This window comes from Symphodus melops (assembly GCF_947650265.1).
Source record: "Symphodus melops genome assembly, chromosome: 5".
NCBI lineage: Eukaryota > Metazoa > Chordata > Actinopteri > Labriformes > Labridae > Symphodus > Symphodus melops.
The window spans coordinates 17,664,891-17,675,936 of NC_136695.1; the positions used below are offsets into that span (position 1 = coordinate 17,664,891).

The window sequence follows — 11,046 nt, forward strand, 5'->3', positions numbered from 1 at the left end:
GCGCTGACCCTTTACTATGATCTGATTGGCGCTTGTTTAAGGAGGTCCTACTACGTGATTGGGTTGAATACGTGTCAATCAGATTTTACTTAGTACCTATTGGCTGCATGTGTTGCTGTAAATAACGATCGCCAAAACAGTTTGTGTCTCGGTTCTGGTTTAGGCGATAATGGTGTATAAAATGGTGTATTTATAAAAAAAGAACAAGGTAATTATGTTCAATTGACTAAGGTGGGATGTCGAGCACGTAGAGTTATAAAACGCTCCACTTTAGGGGCTGAATTTGCTTTTTCATAGACGAATGATGTCGAGTTGGCGTTCAGTGCCAAAGTAACTTTCTTTTGTTGACAAGTCAAACTCACTAACGCATCATCAGCTGCGGACCATCCTGTGTGTTTTATAAAACACCTGTTTTAAAGCTGCAATGATATCCAGGTAAGGTCATATGGACAACATTTTGAGAGAACCCTTAAAAAATGTAGGGCTATTGATAATGTATTGTTTTTAAAAGCGGTCCCGTTTTCACAAGGCAAAATCCCTTTCCTTAACAAGCATCCAAAGTGATGAAGACGAACTACCTCCCATCATCCAGCAGGTCACAGAAAAAGAAGCAAACGGCAAGTAAACTCTACATATAATGTAAGACAATTTTACAATACTTTTCCAAGTCTGTGATAACACGTGGTCATTCTTTTTACAGACTCTCAGTCCTGAACGTTTTAACAAGCGATCCAGTATACAGATAATCAGTCTGAGCCCAGGGGACCGAGAGATCACTGAGAAACAAGACGGCCGTTTTACAGCCACAGAGGGACCTCTTGTTTTTGAAGAGTCATGGTCATCCTCTGACTGTGGAGCATCTACAGCCAGAGCTTCAATCTCATCTAAAATGGTGACGCCCAAACAGTCTGCAAGAACAGGAAAACACATGGCTTCCTTTGAACCAAGAGTTCAGCAGGATTCAGTGCTAGCAAAGTGGGTTTAACTTTCATTTGGTTTAGAGCAATAAGTGAAGGGGTCACTAAACGTAACAATAGTGATTCTGCTTAGAAGCCTCAGATATGAAGAAGCTAGATAGTGGTTTTATAACCTTGATATTGGAATCACTAGTCCTAAGGAACCTTTTTTTGTCACAGGTATATAGATCGCTTTCGCCATGGTCGGCCGCAAAGTCGTGAGGAGCGTCAGCAGATGGTTTCTGCCATTAGCGATAAATCAGGGCCTTTTTGGTGGACACCATCCTCAACTCTACCCTCCAGCTCAACACCAACTAAAAAAACAGGCACAGGTACGTATGGTCACTGATTGCATATTTCCTGACTTTTCACACAGGATCCTACATTTCAATGAAGAAAGCTTTTTTTGTGTGAAATTTTACAGTGAAATCCTTTGCTTTAAACAGATTCTGTCCAGCCTCTAAAAGACGCACATGGAGCTTTCAATTGCAGTCCTGTACAGTATCAACGTGACAGATCCCTCTCCCCATGCAGAAGATCTCTAAGTGTGAGTGCATTCATGAGTTAATGAAAACCACCAGATACTAATCCAGTTACTCCAGTGCTAGAATTGCCCCCTGTAGACAAATAACGTTTTTTGAATGGATATAATTGTTTGCACGTGTCGTGCATAATGGGTTGTTGGGTTTGCAACCTGCTATGGTTCATGCCAGGTTTCTCTGACTGCAGGAGAGAATACTGTATGTCTGACTAAGTACACCTACAAATATTAACACTTCATCAAAACATCACATCTGTTTAAAAAGCTCTGTTTACTAAGTGTCAAGTCAGCTTTGGTTTGGCAGCCATGTTGAGAAATGTGGCTGGTTCATCCTCATGTCGATTAAGTTGCCCTGATTTAAAGAAGGATAGAATTTCAGTACATTTCTAAGTAATCTAAGAAAATGTTTTCATCCAGTTTTATTCATTTATCACACCACATTGTGAGTGTTGTACCCTTTTGATCTTCTACCTATCCATATTTTGTTTCAGGTTTTGTCAGACACCTCCCGGGGGGAATATGACGACACAGAGATAATACAACTTCAAGATAGGGCCAACAGACTACTGCTGAGAGAGTATGAAGACCATCAAAGTTACATTAATGATAAATGGAACAAATTACTCCAGCTGAGTTTGATCTTTGTCTTTGTGACAGTGAATATATTCTGAATGGTGGATCTATCCATGTAAGCTCAGAGGGTCTTGCATCCTCCGACTCCTCTTCTCCATGCAGTGTAGAGGAGCCAGTGAGAAGACCTTTGATTCCTGGAGTTACAACATCTGCTGCTGGTAATGCAACAGCGTGGACTTCTGTAGAGTTTTGTTGATGGTCTCTTGAAATTTAAACTTGCTTAATCATGTTCCTGTTAATGCAATCTGTCAAAGAAGATTCCTCTTTTTTATGCTTGTGAAAACTTTTGTTTGTCTCAAAATTAACAGAAATGGTCAGCTCAGACTCGATTCAAGCCTATCTCTACCAAAGACCCTCTTTCGTTCCTTCACTGGAGCCCCCCACCCGACCGGAAGATGATATCTTGTTTCAGTGGCGTTTAAGGAGAAAGATTGAGCAGGCCAGGGAGTGGCCTCAGAAACACTCAGGTTTACACTCCGGTTTTCATAGTTCAACCATTAACAGGCAGGCACCAAGTTTAAGCCAGACTTCAGCTAGTGGACAGGCCTACAAGGTTGGTACAATATTAATCATAATAATGATAATAGCGTATGTATATCCACAATTTTGTATTTTTTTTTCTCCAAAATCCCTTGGATAATTATTATGTCTCGTTTCTTGCAACAGGGATGTTTTCAACCTCCAGATTTCTCAGAAAAAGTGACACATCCTCAGATTGCTGCTGCCAGACTAGAACCCAAAGGAACTCCTGGATCATTTAGTCCATCTTTAGGTCCAGCTCCGTTACCTGCCTTTGGTGTCTCTGGTTCTTCAGTTTCTCAACCCCATGTTCCTGCCCATATGCATTTTCTTTGTGATGTCATGCCGTGTCCCAGCCAGACATCTCATGCTCGTATACATGACAACATTTTGCAAAGTATGGACGACTCTCAGACAAAAATAGTTTTTGAAAAGGCCCAAGTTCCGGAAAACAAGATGGACACAGCCCCTAATGAGCCTTTTCTCGAACATATTCCAACCCTATCAAATGCTTCATCTGGAGCTAGAAAAGGAGAAAGGCCATCCAACTACAAAAAATCAGAGAAGAAGAAGAAGAGGGAGAAAGCTCCAACGAAAGTGTCGGAGAACAACAAGAAGGAGACAGTGATGTCTGTCAGAGAGCAGAAGAAATCAACAAGGTCAGGTTTTGAAACATGCTCATTGTGTGGAAGACCAAACAAAAAAAATCTAAGTTTACTGACTTGTTTTTGCAGACATACTATAGAAAAGGAACACACCGATGGCCCTGGCTCTTTAAATAGGAGATCTTCACGTCAAACATATCCTGTAAGGATCTTGCCATTGGCCAAGGAGCAGCAGCAACAAGAGGGACGTCAGGATCTTTCCAGCCAGAGCTCTACTGATCATGCACCACCACATTCTCCAATACACAGTGCCTTAGGACAGGTCAGCATTCACACAAGCTGTACAGTGTTTTTATATTCTCAACTGTTCCCATGTTATTTTATTTACTTATTCTTACTCTAGGAAGTCGGTTAAAACAGGCAACCTATGAGACTGGTTGCATAGTATTCACAATATAAATCTTGATGTTATATTTTGATAGCCTGCAGGAAGTATATCCTACAAAACAAGTTGTGATCCTTCCAAGTTATGTGCAGATGGACGTAGTCAGATCTTGACATATAATAACATTGGTGTTTGACAGGCCTTAGTTTCAAAACATGGTGGCGTGGGATGCAAAAATATTGAACTTTTATTGTTTTAAATTGAGATCTTGTCCACACTTCATCCTGCTGTCTAATTTTTATTGAGAAAAAAAATTCTTAAGTGACAGCATTTGTGAGCCCAAAATAGCTCTTCTTGGTATCAAAATAACTCAGATTTGAGTCGCAAGTTGGTCTGCACAATGAATCACCATTTTACTGTTATCTTGACACTTGCATATTGGATAAACACAAAATTCTGAATTTACAACAGAAAGTGGACAAAAAACTGTTAGCTATAGCTTCTACATCCCAGAATTTTCTCATATCCTGCAGTCCTAGAGGTTAACATTACAAATCTACATTTTAACATAATGTATCAGAAAAGTAACATTTATAAACGGTATTAAGATATGTATTCAAGAATGTTTTCAAAATCACAAGTTACTGAATGACTGCTAATCCCACTTTTGTCAATTGATTGTGCATTGTAACTTTTTTTGGGGTTCTATGTATTTTTTGTTTGTATTATATTATTTGCATACTTTAGCATAATCTAATGTTAAGATGTCATTATGGTGATAAAGAACTGAATTATCCAGTAAAGTGTTGTTATTGGACATTGACAGGTAGTTTCCGAGGTCTTGTTTCCTGTGACGGATTCATCTCCTGCTCCGAGGATGCCTGTCCCCTTCTCTCCCTCCTGCCCTTCTTCAGCTCGGACTCAGTCCTCAGTTCTTCCCTGTGATGAACAGAACTCTGTAGAGGTCATATCACAGCTTCTGCAAGAGGCTGAAGGTGAGTGTACATCAGCAAAGAGCACCAACCTTTACCCTGCAATTAATTGTGAAAAAATCTATTCTGACCTTTGAATAACTTTCACTGTCAGCATTCCAAAACCCTTAAAGTCTTTTTTTTTCTGTGAGCTTGCTGTTTGGGTGTTAAGCTGGAATAATTTCTATTACATGATGAAGTTGCTGTGCGTACTTCGAGTATGCTTTTATGGATGACTCAAAAACTAGTCTTGACCATCTGTTCGTATTTGCCATTTAATTCCCATAACCTGAAGAAATGTGTTTTCTTTTCTTTTTCAGATTCAGATGAGAAAGAGTATGAAGATGATGCTTTATTAAAAGTCCTTCGCAAACAGAGAAAGTGGGTAAAGGAACAGATCAGGTAAAAGAATAAGCTCTTACTTAAATTGCTCTTTTATCACTGATGTCAATTTTCTTAATCTTAAAATCCAGTTAAATGTGGTACTTGTTATAAATCCTTCAGTGATGTTAAGACATGTGAATCAAATCTAAGAACAGTCTTCTACAATACTGTGATTGTCTTTTTTTCAGTGAAGTCGACTCTTTGTTGAATGATTTTCTGGACGAGCAACATGGAACCTGACGAAGAAGAAGAGACCCGTGACGCAGTAGTTTTGATTTTATGAAGAAATAAAGTTTATTTGTTCTCTTTTCATGAAATATTTTCCACATTAAAAAGCTTAGAGATATGTTAGTGTGCATCATTAATCACGAACATTACACAGTGCATTTTACAAAAAGTTGCACAAAGAAGTCAGCACGTTGAACTGTTAGAATATTTACAAAGAATGGTTCTGTGAAACATTATGTAAGAAGGATGAGTTACGATCAGAGCAGTATATACAAACCTCAGAGAGCAGGGAATATTAAACTGTGCCAGGAACTAAACAAACGAATGTTTTGGCACATGCTGAACGTTGCTCAGACTGGAGGGGAAGCAGCATTTCTTTGTGTGCACAAATGTTTCTGTGGTATTTGTTATAGTTCATAGTGAAGATGACATAAATTGAGAGTTTGATATTGTTTCCATTAGTTAAGGATTGTGGTTTGCACAATTGGTGCAGCTATGAAAAGAATGCCATCTGGAGAGACTGCCGACTCCAAAGCCATGGTGTCTACCCCCTTTGGGATGCGGTAGCGACGGTTAAACTGTCGTGTGGTCAATCCTGGTCCATTCTTCTACAAAAAAAAAGGCAGAAGTTTAGCAGATAACAGAGATAATAACTATTGAACATAACCTGAAGAATGCAGTTTGTTTCTGTCATATTACCAACCTTTTTCTCTTCATGCTTTCCTTGCACTTCAACAAAGTCTCCGATCACTTTCACCGTAAGGTCCCGTGGGCTGAAGTCCTTTACATCTACTTGAATTGTAAAACCACTGTCATCACAGTTGACCTGCCATAATAAAATTAAACTATATTATTTCATGGAAATAACATCCATAATCACAGCAAAAAAGGGCATCATAAAATATGCGACTGCATGCTCTAAACATGATACATACAATTTGTAATATTTGCTAGTGATAAGACACTTTTGACCTTTAACAAAGTATTTAGGTTTTAATTTGGGGGGGCATTTTTAAGCTTTCTAATACATCATTTATTTTAGAAGAATCAGATTTTGGCTTCTGAGCTGACCTTCAATTACATCACATACTTCAGGAAAAAACTTCTAATCTGTAGATTTCCACCTTATCTAACATGTTATGTGTGTTGTGATAAAGTTTTTTTTTTTTTGTTAAGACTTAATTGTAATGCATTGGTAATAGAATTACTTGAAGCGACCTACCTGAGCAGAACTGGTATTATCAATTTCTGGAATAAGTAATTTAGGAGACCAATTATATTGTCCATAGGTCCCATTTAGGCGAGGAATAAGAGGTGGCAAAATTTTCTCCCATTGGATATCACCAGCTGGCAGGGTGGGTGGCAGGATGAAGTCCATCTATTAACGGGAGAAATAAGGAAAATAAATAAACTGGCGTTAAAGAACTTGAGGCTACAACATACTGGATCACAAACACATAAAACACAACTCACTACTTACCTCTTCCTCAATTCCTTGACCAATAAAGTGTGTGAAAGGGAAAAGACAGCTTTGTTGACCAGCTTGTGTCAGGTTCTGAACGAGGTCCAGTGGATACCTACAGTATGATGAACTGGTGCGCCGGCCTGACTGACTCTGACTCTGCAGTGGCTGCCTGACGTGAGGGACTGTTGTGGTGGGTATGTGTTTTATAGGCTACTGTGGTTGCATAATGAGTTGGGGAATTCATTGTGGGGCACCTTGCTTCTGTTATGATCCGGACTAATGCGTACCCTTGAGTGTTCGCCGTACAGGGTAAGAGTGTATTGTTATTAGAGTGACGCAGCTGTCTCGGGAATGTGGCAATAACGTGTCAATTAGACGTTACCCATAGGCCTAGTTGATCCCTTGTATTGATGGCGCCGATGCAAAATGACTGGTAACAAATAAGACTTGTTATAAAGTAACCCTAATAGGCGGTTGTCAGGGAAGGTCCGTCCAAAAATAAGTTCAAAGGCGGATGTTGACTCTCGTGGTCTGATGCCGAACAGACAGTGACAGCAGGAACGTCCCAAACACATGCCAGAGCACGTGCACTGCCAACAAGCCTCAACTGTCAGTGATAAAAACACTACTCAGATCAATTACCAAAGTCAAAGATGCAGTACACCTTCATGTTAAAACAAACCATTAGGTTACAAGTAAAACTGGGATTTTATGTCACAATAAATTAATAGACTACAGCTGTCCTTATACACAATATGGTCCCGGGTTGATAAATCACGTTTTCTTTTTGTGAAGACTTAATTGTAGTGTATTGGTAATAACATTACTTGAAATGCTTAAGAGGTCAAGCTAGAGCTGTTAATTACATCTTGTTGGCTTTGTATACAATGGGTCTAATTTTTGATTGGTTAACTTTTATTTTGTAAAATCCTAAAATCAGGAAATAAAAACAAGATAAATATTCTTCTTATAGTACTTGTACAAAAGTAATGAATCATGCCCGTAACACGCTCTAAAAAAATAACGCACAAACAAGGTACAATATCCATAAAAGGACTCCTTGTATTCACTCCCAATAAATCTGATTTATGAAGTGTCTCCCTCTGTTGTTCACAGTACAGATTGTGTGGATACTTCTGACATGCTCCTGGCACGCTATGGTGAAGTCAGCAGTTAATAGAGGGGGGGGGCATGTTCTCCCTGTTGGTTATGTGAATCCTGTCACTTAAGCTTTAACTGTTGTGACTAAAAATGGCTCTGATTATGTTATGACTCATATAGGAGACAGGGAAGTTGGGACATTGGCCGGATTAAGCTATTGGATTTCATTACAGGCGCCAGTCAATGTCCAGCCTTTAGGGGACTACTATAACTATGTGAAATATTGGTAGTATGTAGGGGGAAAATAGTTTAGGGATGGGACACCAAACTAAAAGTCCATACAGACCTATAAACATTGACTGAATAATGATATTCGAACACAAACATAAAATGTTGACTCACACAGTATGAAGTAACAACAATGTAATTAGGTAGGTTTGTAACTGTTTTTATTCATCATACACAAGTACAAAATAGTTTTTGGGTGCACAATAATCAAGGTATTTTAGACAAGAAAAAAAGGTTGTTAACAGTATTGTTTAATGAGCTGATGTGAACGTACATTGATAGATAACATTGTCAGGGGGGTTGATTAGCTTACAATTCACCTGAAGAATCTTCTCAGATTTCTTGAAAGCAGGAATTTTCAAAGCATGCATCTTTAAAGAAAATGACTTTCGAGGTCTATGTTTATGTTATTCTCCTGTAGTTAAAAAAAGAAAAACTAGTAGATCATTGTTTTTAAAAGATCATCTGTCAAAAACATCTCAGGGAATGCCCAGGGGAATGGTAAAAGAGAGGTAATCTCCCACCTCCCCCCACTCTGCTCTGAAATGCTGGAAAATTGTAATCCACGTTGTGAGAACTGCTGTCCAAAGCAGTAACCCCAATGCTGACCGCTTCACGTCTGGAATTAAAGACAAATATTGGTCAATAAATATTTTTTTTTTTTTTTTTTCAGACAGAAATGATACGCTAAAATTACAGGACAATGGAAAATGGTTTATTTTCTTGCGGGCCCAAATTGATGTGTAAAATTAGCTCGCGGGCCACAGGTTTTGTATTTTTAATAGTAATATTGGAACAAACTTTTTGTATTTTGACCTCTACAAAAATAATATAAAACCACAATAACTAATTACAGTGATAATCTATTTTGTTCTAATTGTTTGAAAAAATGTAAACACTTTGTAGATCAGAATCAAAAAGGTTCACAAAAGAAACCCTTAAATAAAAGGAAATCCAATACATTGTTTTTTTTTATCAGAATGAGGCCTCGGGCCAAAATCTTCTGATTCCCCAACTGAAGTTGGGGGACGCAAAGAAAATTGCCTCAAGGGCTGCACTTTGGACACCCCTGTTCTACTGTAAATATAGTACATCAATATATTAACCATATTTCTCCAAATCACAAATTGGGTCAACATTTCAAATGCTTTCATCATTTTTGAGAAACTAGAGTGAAAGTAGAAAAGGTAAAGTAAATTATTTCAATCAATCAATGAACAGAGTCCTACTCGAACCATAGCACTGGATTAAAATTAAACCCGTCTAAAGTATGTTCATGAATAAACATCTTATTTTATATATTATTTTTTTCACTCTAATTGTTTTGTATAATCCCTAGCATTAAAATACCACTTCTGACACTTACAGGTCTTTATCTGCAGCTGTTCGTTGTAGACCGGCTTTACAAAGGCCTCGCGAAAAAACCAAACAACATTAACAAGCCACAGAAATGGGAGAAACGCAAACCCCCCTGAAACACAAGACAGAAAAACACAATCAATGACAATGTATTTAAATTATTGTAAAGACTGACCCACTCGATATAGAAGCAAATAACAGGCATCTTTACTGCTCATGACAATTTGACGACACCATGTTTACATGTATATTGAGCTAGGTGTTAGCAAGTATACGTGACCAGTACTATCAAGGAAAACACAAGGATGTGTGATTGAATATATTTTATGTATGTCCCACTAATACATCCATCTCTCACCTAAATAATACTTCCTGCACAGGCCGAGTTTCTCCTCGTTTGGTAGCCTTTCAAGGTTCATCTTGATCCTGGTAAACAAACAAAGCGACTTTAAACCAAACACGTTTATGACTTAAACAATAAACATGTTAACTAGAGACTTTCAACCTATAGAGTCCTTAGTTTAAGTGATGACAGACTTTGTAGGCGGAAGGTGTTGATCCTGGTTTAAGATGGCATCGTGTACTGCCTGGTTATAACTTTATTTTAAAACAAAAAAAATCTTCTGTCTCTTGGTGATGTTCGTTGTCAGGTGACTCTGGACAACTCAGGCTAATTGTAGCATGTCGTTAGCTTGGTAGCTTAAAGTGATTTAGCTCCGACTTTAGGACAAGCCGTAGTGGTGAGTTACATCAATTAATATTTCCTGCAAGGAGTTTATTTTAAGTAAAATATATGATCGACTGGAACATTAAGCATTCAAATAACGATTTACCTGATATGTAAGACCAAGGCGTCGCTAGTAACTAATCTAGGAAATGGTTGAACAACAAAACACTTCCCTACTTCGGAGTTCTTCTTCTGCTTTGGTTTTTCTCTTTTTGTTATTTTAGGTAAGAACGCTGATAGTCGTGCTCCATACCGCCCCCTACTGAGCCGGATAATCTCGCTTTCTGATTTATTAAAGAGGTACTGATCATGAAAACTTGGGTGTATTTTGTCTCAAAGCGACGTAGGCCTATTTGAATTAATTTGGGATTTTATGGTCTTCCTTACAGCAAATAATATGTCAAAGGAATACTGATAGACTTGACATACGATTCATAGTGTATTTGGCTGTGTATTAGCATGCAGTGTTTCTAAATGATTGAGTGATAAGCGCCCCCTAGCGTGTAGACACGTGCAGTACCACTATAGGTGGTGATAAGCGCTTAGGCTTTGTTTATGCACCTCCAAATCAATTTTTTGCCACATCCAGATTGTATGTAGTTGTTTTTTTGTTTTCTTTTTGCCACTCTGGACGATCTGATCTTTCCAAATCTGATTCAAACCACATACAGTATATAGATGGTTTTAAATATGATTCAAATCGGATTCTTACAGATCCGATTCAATCTGTTTTCTGCGTCACTTGCTATAACAACCATAGACCATATATGTTTTCTTTCTTTTTAAAAAAAATAAAAATATATAGATCTGAACATGAAAAAATGAACAAATACGATCACAGACTTTGAGGAGAGTCATTCAATCATGTTAACGTTTCTGAATGG

At 38.1% G+C, this 11,046-nt stretch overlaps 3 protein-coding genes across 5 annotated transcripts; 1 reads left to right on the forward strand and 2 right to left on the reverse strand.

The window, feature by feature from the left end:
- The first annotated feature begins 139 nt into the window (after positions 1-139).
- proser3 (proline and serine rich 3) lies at positions 140-5,340 on the forward strand. Of its 3 annotated transcripts, none has more exons than XM_079344103.1 (13): positions 140-435; positions 512-617; positions 701-975; positions 1,137-1,288; positions 1,403-1,503; positions 1,989-2,074; positions 2,155-2,288; positions 2,439-2,683; positions 2,797-3,308; positions 3,384-3,576; positions 4,466-4,634; positions 4,931-5,012; positions 5,183-5,340. In XM_079344103.1, the coding sequence occupies exons 2-13, from the start codon at positions 564-566 to the stop codon at positions 5,232-5,234; spliced, it is 2,055 nt and encodes a 684-aa protein (XP_079200229.1). In that variant the 5' UTR covers positions 140-435; positions 512-563; the 3' UTR covers positions 5,235-5,340. The 3 variants fall into 3 exon arrangements, with proteins under 3 accessions (XP_079200229.1, XP_079200230.1, XP_079200231.1); XM_079344104.1 differs by having other exon boundaries at positions 530-617; XM_079344105.1 differs by having other exon boundaries at positions 553-617.
- Positions 5,264-7,253, reverse strand: hspb6 (heat shock protein, alpha-crystallin-related, b6). The gene is made up of 4 exons (XM_079344108.1): positions 6,703-7,253; positions 6,445-6,600; positions 5,926-6,048; positions 5,264-5,830 (listed from the first exon to the last, which is right to left on the reverse strand). The coding sequence occupies exons 2-4, from the start codon at positions 6,598-6,600 to the stop codon at positions 5,681-5,683; spliced, it is 429 nt and encodes a 142-aa protein (XP_079200234.1). The 5' UTR covers positions 6,703-7,253; the 3' UTR covers positions 5,264-5,680.
- A 967-nt stretch (positions 7,254-8,220) lies between these two features.
- psenen (presenilin enhancer, gamma-secretase subunit) lies at positions 8,221-10,382 on the reverse strand. The gene is made up of 4 exons (XM_079344807.1): positions 10,269-10,382; positions 9,794-9,861; positions 9,443-9,547; positions 8,221-8,695 (listed from the first exon to the last, which is right to left on the reverse strand). The coding sequence occupies exons 2-4, from the start codon at positions 9,852-9,854 to the stop codon at positions 8,556-8,558; spliced, it is 306 nt and encodes a 101-aa protein (XP_079200933.1). The 5' UTR covers positions 9,855-9,861; positions 10,269-10,382; the 3' UTR covers positions 8,221-8,555.
- Between the last annotated feature and the right edge of the window lie 664 nt (positions 10,383-11,046).

Coding starts and splice junctions, on each gene's coding strand:
- proser3 (XM_079344103.1), top strand. CDS start 564: ATGAAGACGAACTACCTCCCATCATCCAGCAGGTCACAGAAAAAGAAG. Junction 976..1,136: donor CAGGATTCAGTGCTAGCAAA/GTGGGTTTAACT, acceptor TTTTTGTCACAG/GTATATAGATCGCTTTCGCC. Junction 2,684..2,796: donor CTAGTGGACAGGCCTACAAG/GTTGGTACAATA, acceptor TTCTTGCAACAG/GGATGTTTTCAACCTCCAGA.
- hspb6 (XM_079344108.1), bottom strand. CDS start 6,600: ATGGACTTCATCCTGCCACCCACCCTGCCAGCTGGTGATATCCAATGG. Junction 6,049..6,444: donor ATAATACCAGTTCTGCTCAG/GTAGGTCGCTTC, acceptor TTATTATGGCAG/GTCAACTGTGATGACAGTGG. Junction 5,831..5,925: donor GAAAGCATGAAGAGAAAAAG/GTTGGTAATATG, acceptor TTTTTTTTGTAG/AAGAATGGACCAGGATTGAC.
- psenen (XM_079344807.1), bottom strand. CDS start 9,854: ATGAACCTTGAAAGGCTACCAAACGAGGAGAAACTCGGCCTGTGCAGG. Junction 9,548..9,793: donor GTGCAGGAAGTATTATTTAG/GTGAGAGATGGA, acceptor CTTGTGTTTCAG/GGGGGTTTGCGTTTCTCCCA. Junction 8,696..9,442: donor ACAGCTGCAGATAAAGACCT/GTAAGTGTCAGA, acceptor CTTTAATTCCAG/ACGTGAAGCGGTCAGCATTG.